General features: G+C 26.3%; 1 protein-coding gene across 2 annotated transcripts in view; it reads right to left on the bottom strand.

The window, feature by feature from the left end:
- Positions 1-23,650, bottom strand: part of LOC136075083 (NACHT, LRR and PYD domains-containing protein 14-like) — a 41,644-nt gene continuing 17,994 nt past the window's right edge. Inside the window, exons 3-5 of one of the 2 annotated variants that reach the window (XM_065787321.1) lie at positions 16,560-17,882; positions 9,922-9,978; positions 1-612 (exon numbers count right to left, since the gene is read on the bottom strand). In XM_065787321.1, coding sequence (XP_065643393.1) covers positions 35-612; positions 9,922-9,978; positions 16,560-17,882 — 1,958 coding nt within the window. In that variant the 3' untranslated portion in view covers positions 1-34. The remainder of the gene's footprint in view (positions 613-9,921; positions 9,979-16,559; positions 17,883-23,650) is intronic. The other variant, XM_065787322.1, reaches the window with a different exon arrangement.

Genomic DNA, 23,650 nt, shown 5'->3' with positions numbered 1-23,650 from the left:
GTTTTTTTTTAATATATTAAAAATATTAAATATTTTATCGTGTTGTAAAGTTTTTTAATTCATCGAGGTTACGAAAAACTTTTCCACGGTACCAGATCTCAAACTTTTTGATATTCGAACAACGAATCCATTCACAAATTTCTTTAATAAAATCAATGTCGTTGTGAAGGTAAAGATGTAATTTTTCACAAAGATTAATCCACGGAAGAAAATTCTCTTCAAAATCTTTTTTTGTTATTAAATAACGTGAGATCCATATATTCAACTTTTTAATCTTATCTTTCGGCTTCCATCCTTCGAAATTAATTGGACACCAAAAGTCGACTTCGCGAACATTAGTTGAATATTGCATTAAAAGTTTTTTTTCTTCATCATTTAAAATATTTTTATTAACACTTAACTCCGGTAACTTTCTTCCGGAATTTAAGTAATGATTTATGAAATAATTTTCGCAAGAAGTTAAGTAAGAAGTTTTTCTATCGCTAATCCAAATCAACCATTGTTCATCAACAATTGATTTTATTTCATCAGTAAATGATGATTGACTTTCATAAAAACATTCAACGAATAAATCATAGAAATCTTCTCGATCTTTACTTTTTCTTAGACAATCTAAAGTAAAATTAAATATTAGTTATATAAAATAAACAAATAAATTATTAAAATAATAAGTCATAACATAAAAAATTATATACATTATAATATTCTACATATTCATACATATAAATTTATTAATTTTTATGAATTTAATGATGAATAAAAAATCATATATATTTTTTATTTTTATTAAATAGATTTTATTTTACATAAAAATATTAAAGACATAAATTTTTATTAAATTAAAATGATATATAAAAATTTTAAAATAGTGAAACTTTTAAATAAAATAATTCTTTAAAAAAATTATAAAAATATAGACAGATTTTTAATTTTGTTAATTTAAACATTTCATCACATTTTTAAAACGAAATAATTTAAATATAAGTTATAAATTAAATATATTTAAAATAACATAACAAAAATTATTCATTTATATAACGTAAAAATACATTCTTTTATTCATATATTCCAAAAATTTTTTGTCGTTCGGTTGTTTTCATAAAACATAAAACATTTTATTAAACAAGTGAATGTTTTTTATAAATCAATTTTCAAAAGAAATTTTGTAAAAAGAATATTTGTTCATTCGATTTCGACGTTGATTAAAAACTTTGACGAATTTTTATCTTTAAGGACGACTAATAGTGATTTCGTGAAATACTGAAACTTTCAACAGGTCATGTGCAGGAATAAAGTGCAGAAAAAAAGTAAGGGAAAAATATTTCGCACTTTATTCCCATAATTAACCCGTTAAAAAAATTTTTATCTGTCTTCATAAATGATATATATTTTTATAAATTTTATAAGATAAAATATAATAATATGTGATACAACATGCGTTTCTTGATTTATACTGAGCGATTAAAGTCAAAACATAAATACGCAAGACTTATGAAAAAAGGCTGTCATAGTGAAATTAGAAAGATTCATAATAAAGAGACTTTTACACATCATAGTCAACATTATTTCATCATTAAAAAAGCATAGCTACAAAATGTAATATATATATATATATATATAATATATTAAAACAAGCAACAAATTTACCTTAGATAAACCGATAATCGATTAAATTTAAAATTTACCATTAAAACGCATAAAATCGCATCAAATGACATATTGTTTTAAAAAGTAAAAAATAAATCCATGTAACAAACATTTTAACGTAAACAAGAAAATAATTTCTCATTCACAACTGTTTCATAAAAACAATATTTCTCTGAAACTTTTTCCAAAAAAAAAACACAGATTCATGCCAGAATATTTAACTTAGACGAACTGTCTACTTACATTTAAAAATAGTACCATATTGAACAAATGTTGTAAACACGAACGAAATGTTGTAAACGCGAACGAAAAAGAAACTATTAAAAACAGTCGGTTGAAAATGCAATTGAATAATACCTCAGTATGTTATAAAAGTAGTATGACATAGATACGTACATACATTTATCATAATGTACTAGTTTTTGGCATAGAAAAGTATGGCAAACATTTTTTAAAGTAAAAAATTTGTAAAAACAATGTTTTCCACGCGACGATATCATTTTTTTTGCAGTGTAGAGTTTTTGTGGCGAGATGATGTGTTAACTTAAGAATTTTTTAAGGTTTATAAATATGCATTTTTTTTTTGCACCACTAACGTTTTGAAGGCAGGTTGATTTCTTTTTCAACATATTTATTTAATTTTTTACATCTATTTTCAATGTATCTTTTAATTGAAAAACTTATTCTTTCATACTCAATTATCGTATTTTCAAGAGGAAACTCACATTATATTTCCATACGTTAGAAAAAAAAAAAAATAATAAAATTAACGAATACAAAACTTCAATTTCGTTAAAGCGTTATTTTCAAGTTGCAATATTCTTATAAAGAATTTTCATACACAAATGGAGATGAAACAATATAAAATCGTTCGTTTTTATAAAATATTTCACCATTTTCATACTAATTTAAAAATCTTTCCATTAACAGATAACGATTAAATATATAAACAGTTTGAAAATTATAAACACATATCTATATGCTATTTTATATTTAAAAGAATAAGCTTATAGATAGAAATCAAAATATTATAAAAAATGTTACATTAAATTGAAAGGTTTATATATTTTAGCAATTTAATCTTGTATATTTATAATATAATTTAACTAATATATCCACAACAAAAAAATACTTATTATCATCAATCCTATACAAAAGACAGTCGTCGTAAGTTATTGTTTTAGAAATATATAAATTTAGTTTTAAAACAAAAAACTTTTTTAAAACAAATAAATGAACAAAAAACTGAAGAATTTACTTACGAATATATATTACTATATATAAATTACTTACGAATTTTAGGAAGTTTTGTTACCCGTGTATGTTTTAATAAACGATGGTGACGCTATGAGTTCGTAAAACTTTTTTAAGAAAAAAAAAAACGTTAGGTTGTATATACTTAAAACTCGACGATCGAACTTTAAAAAGATCTTTTCACATATTCGAAAAAATTTTGAATCGACCGTTTAGTTTTATAGAATGATATCGTAACTATCGCAACCGTTTTTATGAAATATATAGTCTAATAAATGTCGAAAATGTCAATAATGTACCTCCAAATTGCTTAGAGTTGACAAAACATACATTAATTAAACATACATAAGTTAACTGAACCAAATCTAATCTAATTATGCCTTTCCAGGTCTCAAGATTTTTTATATTTTCTGAAATGAATTTTTTGAAATGTATTTTACTCAGTTTTATTACATTAATTATGGTATATTGATTTACTCAGTTTTATTACATTAATTATAGTATATTTATAGCGTTTAAAGTAGTTAGTTTAATTATAATTGAAATGAAAGTATTTGAGGCTTCACCATAAGGTTTAGATCACGTTAAAAGCTTGATAATATGTCGAATAATAAATTATATAATTTCGTTGGAGAACATAAACTATTAATTTTATTGATGTGAAATAAATAAAATAAAAAATTTAAAAATAAAATTGGTTACTGTTATTTTGTCTGACATCATTAAGATAATTTATAAGCCACAAAAAATGTGTAAAAACGCGTTTTTTTTAAAAGCAGAATTTACAGTTTGTAAATTATTATCAGTTACTTTAGTAATACCTATAAATGAAGCGAATATAAAAATATATATTATAAATATTTTCATAAAAAATTTCTTATTATATAAACGTAACAAGTCAAGCCAACGATATATATATATGTAAAATACTTGTATTTATTGTTTTCTTGATGTTTCCTATTTAAATAACAATAAAAATTTAAATAAAAGTTTTAAACCGTAACCGTTTTTTTAATAATATGCTTAAATATTCTTTGAACAAATATGAAATATTTACAATAACTAAAAATTCCATCACAACTGCTACTTTAAATAAGAGGCGCATTTATCAAATTGACATAAACTTCGAGTGACTATTTTAAAAAGCTAATCATATAATAAAAAAATTGAAAAAAAAAAAGTTTCTGAATTCTTTGAAAAGAAGTGTAACATTTATATAATATTAATTTAATATGTTAATCATCATGTTCAAACATATCTTTTTGAACGTCAAAACCTGCTACAGTTTTTACGCAATTTCCGCAATAGCTTAGGTGTGTCAAACAATTAGGTGGATGGCATTATGCCTTGTTAATTGTTTATTTTGTGAATGTCTGGCATCTTTTTCTTTTATTTTCATTTCTTATGTTATCTTGGGATTGTTCTACAACGGTGTTAAATATCACTGAATTCTTTTGGTAACCCTTATTTTATGAACTTCTTGAAATAAGTTTAAGACATCACTAATTCATGAGAACATCTCTTTAAGAAAACATTTCTCTAACAAAAGGTTGAGAAAATATAGTATTTTGTTAGACTATTAGATTTTTAGACTAGATTTTGTTTGGCTAATAAATTCCGCTATATTTTTTGAACTTTCAAGATTAAATAATCTCACGCTATCACCCATTTTAAAGGCAAATAGGAGGATTTATTAATATTAAAAAAAAAAAAAATGAACAAAAAAAATATTTAAAAATATAAAAAAAAATGTTTTAATTATATGTACAAAAGCATAGGCGTAGAAAGAATTTTTTGGTGTTTGAGATAGGTAACTTCCAGACATGGAACAAACTCTAAACATTTATATGTTTATACTTATGTCAAATAATGAGGGTTTGCAAAAAATTGCGATGATTGGAGGCTGGGAACAAAAAAGCCCCAAAATTTTAAACCCCCCTGCCCCAAAGTGAGAGCAACAAGTTGATGAAGTATTTTTTGCACTATTCTTAACTAGACGTATATTCATTGATAAATTTTAGATTTCATTTTAAAATATTTTAGCGTTCAAAAATTATGACCATGAAAAGTTTAAACCCCCCTCACTTTGAGGGGGTTGCAAACTTTATATGGTAATAATTTTTAAACGCTAATCGGTAATACTATGAAACTTAAAATTTATCGATGAATATAATTCTAGTTAAGAATAGTACAAAAAATACTTCTTCAACTTGTTGCTCTAACGTTTGGGGCAGGGGGGTGAAAATTTTGCCAATGTACATTATTGCACCACAGGCAATGTAGATTAGAAACTTAAATAAAAACTGTGATTTCGCCTAAATCTTATCTATTATTGTGAAAATAAATTTGAAATACTTTTTACAAAACTATATTACAAAAAAAAAAAAATTTAGATGGTGTTAACCTGAATACTTGTAGCCTACTTGCATAATTACCCAGTAAACGCATAAATCTTTTAAACGTCAAAAGAACGTTAAGACAAAACTTCAGATTTGGTCGATTATCAGTTTAGAACAAAATCCAGATTAACGTTAAGAGAAAACATCCATAAAACATCGATATTCAAACGTATTTTAGACGACTATTATAGGGTTATTATTCAGAATCTTGAAATTTATAAACAAGATATAATTATAAAAGTGATGCAATTTATAAATAAGATATAACTAAAAAAATGAAATTTTTAAATGAGATATAGTTATAAAAGACCTGGTCTTATTTTTTATATTTTTTATAACTATTATAATATGTTTATAAACTTTTATACTATACTACTTATAGTTTACTTTTATATTGTAAAACTTTATATAAAATTATAAACTTTTTCTATAGTGAGGATTTAGAGAAAAAATGTTCGTGTTCGTTCATGCTTAATAATTAAAAAAAAAATGATCAAGCTTTTTGCAGTAGAAATTTTGTAGTAACAATTTCTATCAAATATTTTTTAAATCTAATCTCAGCAGAAAATAAGTTTAATCTAAGATTAAGTCAAAGATTACTAATTAATATAATAAACTCATAAACATATTTTGGATCACTGTTTTCTCAGGTTTAAGCATCATCAAAAACCTTCGTCTACCGCTTGATTGTCATACCCCTGTTTTTGTGCAACATCATCTTCTATGTTCATAGTTTGATCGTCTGATTTCGTTACCTGATTTGTAACCGCATAAAACTAGGGTGAAATAGTTAGCATTTTAGATGTACATTCATAAATCAAAATTGGAATTACACAGAACAACTTAATCGATAGAGGATTATCGAAATGGAAGTTTCCGAAATTTCCTGTACCATCCTTGTTTATTTTTGACATAAAAAAAATAGTAACGTCGCGACATAACATATGCAATGGTTTTTACCAGCTCAGTTCCACCAATTTTCTCTAGCAATGTAATGTAACTAAACTAGGCTAAAATGTATTTAAAATAAAAAAATAAATATTTAATTATTAAACTTCTTGATTATTACAAAGATGAATACCTACTGTTACACAACCATATTAAGTTTTACAAAATGAATTTTAACTGCTTATAAAACTTATAAAAAAAGTTCTTGCAGCAGGACTTTCATAATAAGAGACCAGCAACTCATTTTTTTTAACAGTGTCAATGTCGCCATCAATAATTTCTAAAACATCGGAGTCCATTGATATGTTGGCATTTAGTACAAAAGATTGTTGCGATAAGAGCTTTTTAACTTCCATGAATTAAAATGGCGCAATCGACATTCGTTTATTATTTATTTTTAAATCGTTTTGCTTTTAGTTGTTGTAAGGAAGTTAATCTTAAAAACGTTAACCTTAAAGTCTAATCTATTTATCAGGCCAATAAAAAAATTTTTTTTATATGTTTTTCATTTCGTTTTAATTAAGCCTATACAAACCGCGTCGATAAAACATTTAAAATAGCGACTTATACTAGTCAATATTGTAAAACGTATATATAAAAAGTTTGAAATATGCATTTCAAATCAAGTGTCGATTTTCAGTCAATAATAGGTCCGAAACGTTTTATTCATTTTTCGACTGATTTTAACTAAATATTGACTAACTCTGAACCAATCTGTGTTTTTTGGGTAAGTTCGCTTAGCCACTGTTTTAACCCTAATCTATGCAAGTTTGGTTGTCAAGATAACCTAAGAACACCAAGATTAGTTCGTTCTGGTTTCAAAGAAGTACTAAAGAGCTAATTTTCTGTCTGATCAATGAAAACAAAAACTTACTTCAGTTATTTTTTGATTAAAGAAGAACAAACTTAGGTAAGGGCATCTAATCAATTGCAAAGGTAAATATACAACATAAAAAAAAATTCATAATATGTTACAAGGAGAGCCAAAATCTGGCTCAACTTTCGACATATCATTTCTCAGCTCCGCAAACAGATTAACAAAAAAAAAGACATAATTTAAAAAATAAATTTTTGGCCAAGACCTGACTTGTTTCATTTAGCAGACAATGGAAGCATAGGCTGACCAAAAGAATAACCAAAAAGTTTTGGTAACCTATAACAAAGGAAGCAAAACAGCCTACAAAAAGTTGTGCAGCAGGACTGACACACCTAGATTTATTCAAGAATGATTTGCCAAGAATGCTGACAAGGAATGAAGTAATAAATTCAGTAACACAACCCTCACAAAAAAAACTTAAACTATAGTAACATAAACTAATGAAAGAACTGGTGAAATAAGAAAAAAAAGAAACACAAAGAAAACAAAAGAAAATAAAACAGAGAGAAATAAAACAGCACCGACTATGATGATAATTTTTAGAAAAAATGAAAGTGTGGTAGAATAAAAAAAGCCTAGATCACACACACAGACTCAGACAAAACAATGAAAATAAAAAAATCTAAGAATGATTTTAAAAAGTTTTGTAAATTAATAAAATTAATTTTATACTCACATGCAAAACACGCCAGCTAAAAGGATCAAATGAGCATTAAATTATGCAAGAAAAAATATAACAATCATTTTTCAATAGAAGTCACACAAATCAACAGTATAAACTTAAATCATAACTCAATAAGAAAAAAAAACCAGAAACCAATAAAAGTAAAATAGTTTACAAACAATCCATTAGAAAAAATGTTCAGTCAAGTTATTTCTGTGTCTTTTGAAACGATTTATAAATCAATAGAAAGAAAATAAATCTAAAAGATAAAATATTATTATATGTGGTAACAATTGGTTTATACAAAGATTTTTAAATGTATAATTTTGCTTACGCCACATTCTAGAGTATTTATCATAAAATCAGTTTAAAGCAATAGATATATAAAAAAAATGCAGGATCTAAATTTTTTCATAAAAACAAAAATGTAAAATCACCATGGATTACAAACAGTATAAGAAAATCTTCAATACCCAAACAAAAACTATACATATATTATTTAAAAGTAAAAACGATCGAAAGTAAAATCCTCAACAAAAGTTATACAAATAAATAACAAAGACTTAAAAAAGTAAAAACAAACAAACACTGATTTATTCAAAAAAAAACATAAGTATGCACATTTTAAGGCAATTTACTTGTAACATAAAAACCAAGTCAATTTAACATTAAAATTTTAAGAAAATTGTGTTGCTATGGACAGGTGCTAATTTTCATGGATCATGTGTGTGATTTTGAAGACTGGTCTGAGCCTTAAAATAAATGATTTAACTTTATCAACATGTCTACCAAGTATTATACTTTCATCCTAAATAGCACCAATTGTTTACACTATTGTTAATTGTCCAAATAAGTTAGTCTGATACATCAGAAATTTTTAAGAAAGTTGTTAAAAGATCTTTTTTTATGTTATTTTAGAATTTTTTACTTTAGACATGTGCCATATAGTATCACACTGTAAGTTTGGACCTGTTGTAAAAACAGAATACTTAATAGTTACTTTTTATGCGTATCTTAATCTTGTTATGGTTTATTTCATCTTTCGCCATAGAGTACAAGTTTAATAGAATAAAAAAAAGTTTAGAGAACTTTTTGTTGCACGTTTCTGAAAGTTGTCAATTAATATGGAAATGACATAAGATTTTAAGCATCATAAACTCTACCTCTTTAAATCTTTTACTACTCCCTGTATAGAATACTTATGTAATTTTTTAGCTGGTTCTTTTAAAACCTTCTCTCTTTTAGAAAAGGTCTCTTTTAAATAAACATGCTAAATGTCATTGGACCTGCTTAAGCAGCTAAACTTTAGCCTTCTTCATACTGTCAACTTGTTTCTACGCGCAGCGGCCTTGTTCGTCAAGGTTTGTGTTTCAGAGTTAGAGAGTTGAGAGAGGGTTATAGCCACAATTAAGTAACCTCCTCATCTGTAGTGGCCTTCTTGGCCTTGAGGAGGTAAATAACAAAAAAAAAAAAAATAATAAGTATGGTTGCATCTCTTTTTCTTTTCTATAAATAGCACCCTAGCCACTATATTAACAGGCTATCACCGCTTGTTCCATTTACTAAAACTTAATCTTGCATGTCTCTGCATTTAAATAAGTCCCATTGTTTACTCTCATTACTTCTTCATGCTCAAAATTTGTTTGGTTTTTTCCGTCATTAGTTTAGAACCCTTTCTTTTCTTTATGTTTTCCTGCCTCATACAATTTACAGTTTAAGCCATATGTTAACTGTTTTAGTTACTATATTAAACATATATAGATTCTGTATTTAGGCATAATATAGTATTTTTGGAAAATTCACAGTCTATGGAATGTCTCCACTGAGTAACTAATGTTAATTGCGATCAATTCATAAAAGTCTTTTTTTTTTTACATAAAAATGGTACACAAGATTTTTATATTTTATATTTTAAAACTTAAAAGAATGTTTTACAAGGAAAGCAAACTCAGCTTAAGGACATATTGATAAGGCAAATATTTTCTGTTTTTTTGCTCTGCTCACATGCTTATTCTTTATTCTACAAAAAATTGTGTAACTTTTGTAATGACAAAACAAAATCATTAAACTGAAAGAAAAAAAAAAAATTGAAGAATATTATTAATAATTTATTAAAATATAAACGTTCTTACCAAAAATCCATATTATTCCAGTGTGACTAATCTTTCTGTTCCCAGAGAACCAGTTTCCTAAGATATATTTTAATGAATATATATTTTATTGAATAATATAATATATATTTTTAATGCAACAAAACGCTTGTTTCATTTTACAAAAGTTTGAAAATAATTTTTTAAAAATAAAAGTTTTTTTTTTTATAACTGATAGGCTGCTCCAACCAGACTCTCAGGTAATGTAGCGACACTTTCTTGCTGCAGCAGGCAATAAAATAATTAATTTAGCACCACTCCCTCGTATCAGCAGACTATAAAATAGTCAATGCAGCAACACTCCCTTGTAGCAGCAGGCTATATGATAGTAAGTGTAGCATGTTTTACATTCAGAAGATAAGAAGTTTTCATTATTATTATCTCTTATTTCCACTAGTTGCATTCTACCTGATAAAGCCAACAAACAGGTTGATCCATTGCTTGATATTCATGTCACTCCAGCTTCTGTCTAAAGTAAATCTAAAGTAATTTCCTGTGTAGATTCGTTTACAGCTTGAGGTCCGGAAAACATACCTGTTAAAGTCTTAAAGAAGTATTTTTCAGAGCTGTTGTCTATACTTTAAAAGCTATTTAAAAAGTGCTTTTAAGAGTCTTGTTTTGCAGCCTGCTGGAAAGCAGCATCTTTTAGCAGCACAGATTTTTAAAAATTCTAGAAAGCGATCTGACTCAACTTATTACCATCTCATTAGTCTTCTTACTATAATTAGCAATGTTTTCGATTAATGTCTTTAATCAACAAATACCTAATCTTCCATCTTGAATCTAATAACTTACTTTCTGATCATCATTATGGACTTTGATCTTCTCGCACTACTGCTAATTTGTTAACAGTAATAACCGATAGGTTTTATTGTGCATTTGATGGATGTGGAGAGGTTAAGGTTATCGCTCTCAATACTTCTAAAGCCTTTAATAAGGTTTAGCATGCTGGTCATCTCCATAAGCAATCTCACATCTAAGGTGACATTGTTTGCTGATGATAGTACCATTTATTTTTGTCTTGATAAGAAGCCAGCACTATCTGATAGCTTCGAGGGGACATTTGAGCTTGAAAAAGATCTTACTTCTGCAACAGCAGAAAAGTTCACCAACCAAACACAGTGGCTGGTGAGCTTTAATTCTAATAAAACCTAATATTTTTTAGCTGAGCATCATCGCAATAACCTAGATCTTCCTATATTAATAACAGTAATATACTTGATGAGTCAGCTACCCTTCATCTTCTAGGATTAACTTTTAATTTCGATCTTTCTTAGAAACCATATATCAAATCGATTGCAAAACTAGCATCTGCTAAGGTTGCATCACTTCATTATGCTTGTCACTTTCTTACTCAGGATTCTGTTTTATATCTCTAAAAATCTTAAATCCGTCCTTGTATGGAAAACTGCTGCCATATCTTGCAAAAACGCCCTATCTTTTTTAAACTAGGCGCAAAAACTCCTTACTGGTTATCAGAAAGTTTTGTTGACAAAAAGTAAAAATTAAATTGCAAGACTGGAATTTTTTTGTTACTTGATAGACTGCCTGTCCCAACCAAACTTTCAGTCGATGTAGCAGCACTCCCTTGAGTATCAGGCTATAAGATAGTTGATGTAGCAACACTCCGTTGCGAGTCAGGCTATTGGTCAGTCTATGTAGCAGCACTCAGTTGTGAGTCAGGCTATTTGTCAGTCGATGTAGCAGCACTTTGTTGTGAGTCAATCTTTAAGATTGTCGATATAGCATCACTCCGTGCATAATTTACAGTAAAAAAATTAAAAATAAAAACATTGTTTATATTATCAATAACATTCAGAATGTTTTAAAAACATTCAGAAAGTTTTTAAAAACATTCAGAAAACTTTTAAAAACATTCAGAAAACTTTTAAAAACATTCAGAAAGTTTTTAAAAACATTCAGAAAGTTTTTAAAAACATTCAGAAAATTTTTAAAAACATTCAGAAAATTTTTAAAAACATTCAGAAAGTTTTTAAAAACATTTAGAAAGTTTTTAAAAATATTCAGAAAGTTTTTAAAAACATTCAGAAAGTTTTTAAAAACATTCAGAAAGTTTGGTCAATTAAATTTGCGTTTTTGCGGTTTTTAAAAAAAATGATTAATTTGTAATTAAATTAATGGTTTTTACTTTCCGACAATACGCAAATATTGGATGAAAGTCAAAAGTAATTAAAAGTGATGTATTTGTTGGCATAAGAATTATTTTTTTCCTTCCGTACTCCCAAATGCAACAACCTATAGAACTATATATATATAATATATATATATATATATATATATATATATATATATATATATATATATATATACATATATATATACATATATATATACATATATATATATATATATATATATATATATATATATATATATATATATATATATATATATATATATATATACATATATATATATACATATATATATATATATATATATATATATATATATATATATATATATATATATATATATATATATATATATATATATATATATATATATATATATATATATATATATATATATATATATATATATATATCTATATATATATATGTATATATACATATGTTCGATCCCCACTATTCGATCCGCTTAATTTGTTTCTCCGCGCAGCGCCATTGTTTGTCAAGGTTCGTGTTTCGGAGTTATAGAGTTAAGAGAGGGTTATAACCACTATTAAGTAGCCTCCTCATCTGTAGTGGCCTTCTCGGTTCTCTCGGAGGTGATAAACAAAAAGAAAAATATATATATATATATATTTATTATATATAAACTGCCCCTGCCCAAGCCTTCATAACACTAAAATAAACCAAATTTTCAAAACTTCTTTGTAGTATTGGTTTTCTCAAATAGTTTGGACAAGTAAGCAAAATATTTGACATGTAAGCAAAATTAAATTGGATAAAATTAATAATAGAAAACAATTAAGAAATTAGAAATAACTTAGAAATAAATTAAATTTGCATTAGTGGAAAAATACCACCGATGTTATAAATTGGTTCTCCATAATCGAAAATAAAAATGACTGTACATTTATTCAATTTGACATTAATAATTTTTACCCCTCAATAACTGCAGATATTTTAGATAAATCAATTGAATTTGCAAAAAGCCACACAGTTATTTCCAAAAAAACAATCCGTAGAATAAAACATTGTAGAAAAGCCTTACTTTATTTTAATAAGAAAACTTGGAAAAAAAAACATGCATGATTGCACTGATGTAACAATGGGCAGTTGTAATGGAGCAGAAATTTGGGAATTTGTTGGACTATACATTTTAGATTTATTAAGTTGAATAAAAAATATAAATGATTTAGGCCTTTATCGCGACAATGGTTTAATAGAAATGGTTACAAAATCTGGTCCACCGCTTGATAAAATTAGTAAAGTTATTATAAAATTTTTTAAAAATATTGGTTTTTAAATAGAAATAAACATAAATTTAAAAATTGTGAACTTTCTTGACGTCGCATTTAACTTCTTTGAAAATTTATATAAGCTTATATTTCAAAAAACCAAACATTGAAATATTGTATTTTAATATTAACTCATATCATCCACCCCATATTCTAAAACAAATCCTGATTTCAATTAATTACAGGCTAAACCAAAATCCTCTAATGAAAGTGTATTCAATTCCTTTAGACAAATATTTGAAGATGCCCTAAAAAAAGTGGTTTTAAAAATTTTGAACTAAAATTTGACCCATAAAAAAGAATACAAAAAAGCGAAATAGAACTAGAAATGTAATTTGGTTCAACCCTCCCCCACCCTCTCCCCCATATATAGCAAAAATGTTTCCACTAACATAGGAAAAGTCTTTTTAAAAATAGTTGATAAGCATTTCCCGCCCTTTAATAAATTACATAAAATTTTTAATCGACATACAATTAAAGTTAGCTACAGTTGCACAAAAAATATGGAAAGAATTATAAATGGTCACAATATTGCTTTTTTAAACAAAAAAGAAATCCTAAAAGAAAAAACTACAGAAAATTTTAAATGTAAAAAAATAATTGTCCAATGAAGAGAGGTTGTTTATAAAAAAAATGTGGTATATAAATGTGTTGTTTCTTCTAAGAATGTACCGGATAAACAAAATATTGGCATAACAGAGGATAAATGGAAAGAACATTTTGCCAATCATGAGCAATCTTTTAATAACAAAAAGTATTCAAAAGACACCATGCTGTCAAAATATATATTGGAATTAAAAGATAAAAATACTGATGATTTTATACTAAATTGGTCCATCCTTAAAACAACACTTGCATATAACAATATTTCCAAAAAATGCATACTATGCCTACAAGAAAAATTTGAAGTTATTACACATGCAAACCAAGAATGTTTATTGAACAATAAATTGGAATTGATTTCTAAATGCAGGCACGAAAATAAATTTCTCCAAAAAAAATATAAAAGTAAGTGAGCTCAAATAAAAATTACATTAAACCCCCCTTTATAAAAAATATTATATATATATATATATATATATATATATATATATATATATATATATATATATATATATATATATATACATATATATATATACATATATATATATAAATATATATATATATATATATATATATATATATATAAATATATATATATATAGTTAACAGTTATAACATTATATTACATATAACATTATATAACATAGATAACAGCTAAGGAAACAAACTTGTGGTAAAAAATGGCAAAATAAAGGATAGATTATGTTAAAATGTATTAATTTAATAACGGGAAGTAATTAAACCACAAAACAGCAAATTAAAAGAATTAAAGATGTGCAAATTACATTCTGAATGTTTATATTTTATTTTTTAAAAACAGCAACATTACGATTGCTTTTATTTTTATTCTTAAACTGTAAAACATGCGCGGAGAGTAGCTACATCGACTATCTTAGAGCCTGATTCGCAACGAAGTGCTGCTACATCGACTGACAAATAGCCAGACTCGCAACGGAGTGAGGGTTCGGTTGACTAAGGGTTTGGTTAGACTGAGGGTTTGAAATATGCAACTCATTTTTCACCATCACATTAAGTTATAAAGAAAATTGGGTTCAAATCTTTAGATTTTAGGGGTAAAATTCTTTTTATTGTCCATAGAAAAAAATTTTTAAAAAGTATGTCAATCTGAGTTTTAAGAGAAGGGCATTTTTATAAAGATTTTAGAAAACATAAAAAAATTTAATTTAATTAAAATAATGTGAAAAATACTCTAAAAACAATTTTAACAAAACATTTCTCAGCAGTCATATGAATATTAGTATTTTTATTACAAACAAGTATTGTTTTAAAAACTTCTGTGAAAGTATGTTTCTTTCGAGATCCAGGTTGATATACTTTAAAAAAAATTTTTTTGACCATATTTGACCATAAGGAATTCACCCCAAATGCTAAAGAACCCAAAATTTCTAAGGATTTTTAAGTGCACAGACATCAATTCTAAACAATTAATAAATATTAGATTCATAAATATTTAATCATCCTATTTATCTTCATTAAAAGACTTCAAATAATTTTATATCTTTTTAGTTCTGAACATAGAAGACAACAAAAAGGTTCTTTAGATTTATCAGCTTTAGCAAAACAGAATCTATGTTACACTTGCATATAATTTACAAGTCTTACACAATTAATAAACTAAAAACAGTTCCAAGCCCAACAAAAACAAATACTGCACTTAATTTTAGTCATAGTTTTAGTTTATTAGATGGTTTTTTCCAGTCTTCAACTTATCATCAAAAAAACACACATTAAGTAAATAGCATCTGTTTGAATTGAAGTTTATCATACACACTTAATTAAATATAAATATAAAAAAATATATACTCTTTAACAATTTGAATAAAACGCATGTTTTATAAACAAATACAAAAAACATTTAGTTACTCTATCAAAGAGTGTTTTGTGTATTAAAAATCTGTCATAAAGTTTAAAGATATTCACTTTAAATGTAAATATACAACTTTTTCAAAGTATTAGGTGGATTCATCACAAACTTTTAAAGTCTAAAAAGAAAAAAATTTACCTATCTTGTTAAAGGGATTTTAAAAGCGCTCCTTATGTCATAAATTTATATTGTAATTTTAAAAATCAAATTTGACGAAAAGTTATATGTTATATTTTCTAAACAATAAGTCTTAAAAAAGATTCTGCAATCCTTTTTATAATAACAGATATGCTAACAAGTACTGTGTTAATGAAGGTATCTTATTGAAAAGTTGATATTTTATTCAATTGCAAAAAAAGTTTTATCAAAATTCAGTTGATAACTCTAGCATGAAAGTTAATGAAAGAACTAAATCAATTGTTTCTTAACTTTTGCATGGAAGTCAATGAAATAAAAAGTCAATGAATGAAAAATTTTAGCTGTTTCTTAACTTGTACAATGAAAAATGAATTGAATTTACATAAATAACATATTGAAACCTTTCCTAATACAAATACACACAAACACACATAAATAAAAAAATATATTGCACTAACAAAATAATTTCTTATAAATAACTTAAAAATGTCTATATTACTTATATCTTATTGAACACCAGTGTGTTTATCTAAAATGACTTACTAAAACTAGAAAACCAAGATTCATTCAGGTTAACAAGAAACTTTAATAAACTGTTTTGGTTTTTATTGGCTAATCCACAAATCATTGATAAGCAACTCTTCAGTTTTTTATTGTCCATAATCTCATCACAACTTAAACAATTATATGCATATACAGATGCACAAAACTCCATTATTGTCAAATGTGTGAATTGATAATAACAACCTAGATCTGTTTCAATTTTTTCTATAAATCCAAAAAAATAACTTTCATTTTTATCAAAGTCACTATAAAAAGTTTGAATTTTTTTTTTGGAAAAAATTATTTTATTTTCAACAAACAATTTATATGCAATTTTGCAAATAATCAAAACATATTTTTTGTTGGAACTATCTTCCATTATCTCATAAACCAATTTATTGTTTTTAACAATGTGTTCTCGTAAAAAATATAAAAAAATATTTGCATACAAATCTGTCATTGTTAAGAAAGAATTTGAATCTATTTTTTTTGAATCACTTATTATTTTACACATCGAAGACAAATAAAATGGAACAGATGCCATGGCTTTTGCAATCGGAGACTCCTTTAATGTTGTTTTTACAACTTCTTTTTTTTCTTCCACAACATGGTTTTCTACATAATTATTTATTCCATTTTCATTAAACCCCATTATTTGAATGGTTAACTTATCGCTATGTTTTGCAGATACACTTTGGTACTGATCTATTGCATAAACTCTACCAGCAATAACATGTTTGTAATTTTCAACTTCTTTTAAAGCTTTAACAATAGCATAGTTAAAAGTTAAACTTGGATTTAATAACTCATTGATATATTTAAATTCATCTAATCCATCAATTACAAACAGTGCAGTATCATTACTAATGTTAAAGTCATTTACAATATCTTTGTAGAAAATATTTAGTAATTCATTAATATTAGAAATATTTGGATATTGATTAACTCTCCTGCACTCTAAATAAAAAATAAGTTCAACATTTTTCCAAATTAAACCATTTGACCAATCAAGCAAACATTTTCTAAGCAACCATGTTTTCCCAATACCAGCTATTCCAGATATTAGTATTACTGATTTTTCTTTCGTAAATATTTCACTATATGGAATTGGTGTATAACTCGTTTGCTTTTCAAGAAATTTTTTTCGTTCAATACTAAAAACAGCATCCACTTGAGCATTCGCTGCATCAACAATACATAGATCAACAAATTTTTGTATCAGATCAACATTTGCAGATGCTTTTGATAATGGTTGAAGTTCACCAATTTTCCCGTAATATTTAAGATAATATTTTTTTAGTTTAGCCGACATCCTCAACAAATCTAAATAAAACAAAACAATTTCTAGTAATGTCATGATCATGATTTTGCTTATGTTCATGATCATGACGATGATGATCATTATTACTATAATTTTACACGAATGTAAAATATTTATTACAAAAAACTTGACATAAAACTCATAAAACTAAAAGTACTATTAGTAGTAACTTTATTTTATTTTTATATTTTATTTATTATTAGTAATTTCATAACAAATAAAGTTCTGAAATTTCTTAACAAAAAAGTTCCTGTAATTAATATGAATTAAATTAACTTTTATGAAATTGAATTTTATTGGTAGTTATGAAGATTGAAGATACTTTAAACCAAAATTATAATTTGAGTTAATTTTATTATATTTGACAAACATTTTTATTTGTTATCATTTATTACTTAAGCATAAAGTTGTTGGTTCAAAAACATTTTAATATAACTGAATATTAGTTGAAAAAACACTTTTTTTACTGAAATTTCTTGGAAATTTCTTAAAAAAAAGTAAGAATTTCTTAATAAAAATTTAACAACTTAAACTAATTGTTCGCAAAATTAAAAAAAAATGATAAACAACAACTTCAAAAACTTTAACATGAAACTATCAAAGACTATCATAAGACTCGTAGGAGAGAATCATAAGGTTCATAGAAGGTAATTATAAGATGAATAGGAGGTTATCATAAGATTAATAGGTTACTATAAGATTCATAGGAGGTTGTCATAAGACTAATAGGTTACTATAAGGTTCATAGAAGGTAATCATAAGATTAATAGGATTTTATTATAAGATTAATAGGAGGTAATCATAAGGTATAAAAGGTATTATAAGATTAACCTGACATCAAAAACATCAAAACACAATAAAAGGCCTCAATATTTCTTCAAAAATGTGTTAAGAAACAAATTGAAAAAAAAATAAAAAAAAATTAAAAGGCTGAAATAAATAAAAATTAAAAGAAAGCTTATAACTTTATCAAAAAACTTTGATTAGATTATAAGCTTGATAAAAGAGCAACTTCTTTGTTCAACAAAATAACTATTGTACAACTTCTCAAGTTAGAGATTTAAAGATGCTAAGATTTTTAACGAAAAAGGATTATAAGCTATTTCGCCATTGTATGAAGTCTTACAAAAATACGAAGAAGATTTGCTTAAAAAGTTTTTAACTCAAGTGATGTCGAACTAGGCATGAAAAAAAGATTATGTAAGCGTTGTAAAAAATATTATTAAACTAAAAAAAAAAAATTTTTTTTGTAATTTATAGAAAATATATATCATTATAATATAGATCATTTGCAAAACGCACCAAGTCCAAGTTTGAAACTGATTGAAATCAACAAAAAACTAAGCTACTTTTAGTTGTACATCAACAACAACAATTTTTCTTCCTCCATTTTTAGGACCAAATATTTTTTAATTGGTTCCATATTTAAATAGATGATAGATTTAAGAGCCATTTTCTGATAAAACCAGGCATTGCTCAAAAGTGATATCTTTCAATCATTTTCAATTTTACATATTGCGTTGTTTGTAATATTAAAAAGAAGCCTGTAAATTTTTTTTTTTAAAATATTTCTAGTTCCTGAGTTATGGTCGTTCAAACTTTTGCCCTTTTAATACTTGGAAAGTTACTTTTGGGGTTTTATGATTTTTAAACTAAGATTAAAAGCAATTAGACCACTGCACCCTAAGTTTCTTTTCATATTATGGAAGTATAGGTAGAACTTTAAAAAAAAAAAATTAAAAAACCTGAGGACAACCCTTCCATTGTCTAAAAATCATAAGCTGAAATCACACATTTTTGAATTTGGGGCCTACTTTAAATACATTTATCTCGGAGCGTAAAAAGTGCCCGCGACTTATCTTATTCTTTTTTGAAAGAGTCTCATTTTTTCATCTCATTTTTTTTTGAATGGTCTAAAGAAACTGAGAGGAAATTGTTTACAAAAAAACTTATGAGTCATCAAAGTGTCAAAAAATGTTTTAATTAGCGTTTAAATATCAGCCATTATGGTAAATGGGAAAGGTCCCAAGATTGAATTTATAAATTTTCTATTACTCATTATTACAATTTTTTTAATGCAAAAAAAAAAATTAGGGGGTAATATTATATTGCTGAAATATCTTCACGTCAAAATGATGCTAAATCTGTTTTTTTTTTATTTTTATTTTACGATTGTGGACTTGAATAAATTTTTTTTTCAGTAAACATTTTTAACTAGATGTTTATTGAACATAATTATATATTGTTAGGCATTATTTCTTAATTTACAATTATTCAGAACAGAGAATGAGCATTTTATGCCTAATGTACTTTAAAAAAAAACACTTAGTTGCAAAAAATATGTCAGAGCAAGAGGTTGTTGTTGAAAATGTTTGCAAAGTTAATGATGTCAAGTGTGGACCATATCCTCGTTTCAATGAAAAAAGGTTATTCAAGATACAAGATCTGACTTTGGATGTCAAAGCACACTTTGTAAAAATTAAAGTAAGAAATGCTCTTAGCAGTTGTAAAAAAAAAAACCCGTTAGCATCATATAGTAGTGTAAAACGATTGTTGTTTAATTCCCTCAGTTTACATTGCATAATATCTAAGATTTATGTTTTTAGGTTTTAAAGGCGCACCACGAGACAGAATCGACAGAAAAGTCTCTTATAGAAAACCGAGGGTGCATGTCACTTTCTGATAACGACTATATATGTCCTTACCATAGATTTAACTTTGGTAAGAATTTGCTTACAACCGTATTTCAACAACAACAAAATTTAATTACTAAATAATATATAATAAATTTGAAATATTTAAATAAATATTTCAAATTTGATTTTTGTTAAAATTCAAGGTATTGGCTGGGTTCCTCCAAGAAGATACTGTCATCCAATGCATAAACTAAGTGTTGGTAAAAAATCACCATCTGTAAGAAGTGTTTCAATAAATATGTCAACAAATGTTTCAAAATATTACAACAAAAATGTTCCTGTAGGTTCCTTGTTTTGTCACAATCACCTTAAGTCGGAGCGCATTCTTATTCAAACTAAAACAAGTACTGCCACTAACGAAGAGTTAGTTGAGGACACAACTGATTTTGATTATGAGCCTAAAGAAATTTTACTTTCTGGGGAAAAGGTTGAAGGTGCTACATCTACTGGTAACAACCTATCAGAAGCACTCCACATCAGCCCTTTTCAGTTTCAGATAAAGAATAAAAAGCTAGCTGATCTCAGCAATGGAACCAATAATAATTTACAAAGAAAATTTGAAAGAGCCAAGGTACAGCTTGCAAAGAGGTTTGCTGAAGCTGTTGCCCCAGATCAGAGTGAAGACTTTATCTCAATTGTTTCCAATAGATCTTTGGAAACTTCAGACAATGATGCAATACCTGATGATCTGAAAAAACTTGTTAAAATTTATGAAGAAAGTGACTCTATAGGTAAACATATTGTTCTGTGTTTAATTGAACATGAAAAATTTACTATGAAGTTACTTATGAAAGTTTTTGGGTGCTCCAAATACAAGATAGACCAGGCACGAAAAATGAAGAATGCTAACATAGGTATAAATATTCCTGTCGAAAAAGAAATTACACGAAATCGACTAGACCAGAAAAAAGCTGAACATTTTCTCGATTTAATACTTAACAGCAACCTTCTTCAAGATGTTGCATATGGAGTCACAAAAATTAAATTTGACTCAAATGATGTATGTAAAATATCTCGTGCAGTTTTGACAGCTAAAATGAGTCATACAATTGCATTTTATAATGAAGTTTGCAGAAGTGAGAACTACTCTCCTTTATCGGAAAGCAGTTTGTGGCGAATACTTCATGCTGTTAAACCATCTCAACGAAAATGTTTAGCGGGACTGGATGATATTACTGCTGCAGCTATGAATGGTTTCTCTATGTTGCAAGATTTATCTTTAAAGTACCAGAATAGAGAGCTGAGTAATTTATTTGAACACAGCAAACGATATTACAAAACTAATTTCCAGTTTAACTGCAGTGCGACCTACCCTAATTCTCCCACTGCCCAATATTTGCTTTGAGTGATATAACCGACAAGCAATTGCAACAGATTTCAATAGCACCTAATGATAAGATTTGTTATGAGTGTGAAAATTTAAACAAATCCTTAGTTGAGATAAAAAGACTAGCATCAAATAATTCAGCCGACGGGAACTATTTATGATATTGAATATGCTGAAAAAAATATCATTGATTATAAAAAACATTTAATGCGTGATTGTAAACAGAAAAAAGCCAAAGCTTTTGCTTTTGAAAATCTTGATGAAGAAACTGGATTTTTGTTGAAAGACTATTGCCAAAAAGTTCTACCATCCAAATTCAGGGAAGGTCAAAAAGAATATTTTGGTAAAAAAGGAAAAGGTCACTGCATGTAGACATTTTCTTCACTAAGAAAAATAATAATTTAAATAAAAAGGTCTATTTTACAGCTCTTTATAGGTGTGAGCAAGGTTTATCGGAAACACTATCAATTGCCCAATTAGTTCTTCCGATGTTTAAGCATGACTATTCTGGTGTTAATAAACTCTTTGCAAAATCCGACAATGCTCTGACTGAAGAATGTTCTAACATCAGCAAATATATTAAAGGTTGGGCTTTACCTACATGCTGTACCTTCCGGTATAGTATGAGACAAAAAGATGTGTTATATAAACTCTTTATGAAAGGTGAAGTATCTGGAAAAAAGTTTAGCCCAGAGCAGGTGCACCTTTTGAAAAGAAAAGAGCTTCAAGTCTCAGAATACGTAACAACTCAGCAAATAAGATCACTATTTTCACGTTGGAGCAGGCTAAAAAAAGACAAAAGATTAAATGAACCAAAAGATGTTGGTAGTACTGATGCGATAACAAAGAAGAAGAAGAGACAGCAGATCAAGGTAATAATTTTTGTATCTACTCTCATGAATATATATCTTAATATTATTTTGTGATTATAAATATTTGTACAAGTTTTTGTGTAAATATTTATATTTTTCTTTCTGTCGATAAAGAAGAATTAGCAAATGAAGAATTTGAAAAGGAATTTATAAGCATTGCCACTGATTTATCTAGTGCATGGCATGAAAACGATTGGGTTGTTGTTATTTATATGGGCAATTGGTATCCTGGGATAATAATTGAGGTACTTCATTTTCATTCAATGTTTAAAAAAAATGTTAAAAATAAAAACATATTTTTTAAATATTATTTGATCATATTGAATGTGTCACTAAATTTAAACGAAGTTTTACTTTTGTCAAATGAGAATCAGATTTTTCAAAGTATTTTTCAATTTAGAAAAATCATTACTCGTATTAGGTTCTCATTGATGGTTACGATGTGAGCTGTATGAAGTATGCTTCTGCAGTCAAGAACCTTTTTAAGTGACCAGCTTTTCCTGATGTTATAAAGTACAAAGACAGTGAAATCATTTGTGGAATTCTACCACCTTTACCGTTAAAACAGTCTGGAGACTATAAGCTTATGGATGATCAATTTGAAAAAGTCCAAAAGACATTTCAAGCAACAATGCATTAAAATCAAAGATATAGGATATGTAAAACTGATTTATGATGCAAACAATGAAATAATAAAATAAGGACATCATATAATATATTGATTAATTCCGCTGCCACATTCGGTTGTTTTTTTTTAATATATAAAAAGTTTAACTTTTTGTGATGGAGTTATTTTAACAATGAAATATTACCCACATAGTTTTTTTTTCGCATTAAAAAAATTGTAATAAGGAGTAATAGAAAATTTATAAATT

The sequence above is a fragment of the Hydra vulgaris genome, chromosome 01 (genome assembly GCF_038396675.1).
Source record: "Hydra vulgaris chromosome 01, alternate assembly HydraT2T_AEP".
NCBI lineage: Eukaryota > Metazoa > Cnidaria > Hydrozoa > Anthoathecata > Hydridae > Hydra > Hydra vulgaris.
This window is presented reverse-complemented; position numbering and strand designations above follow the sequence as displayed.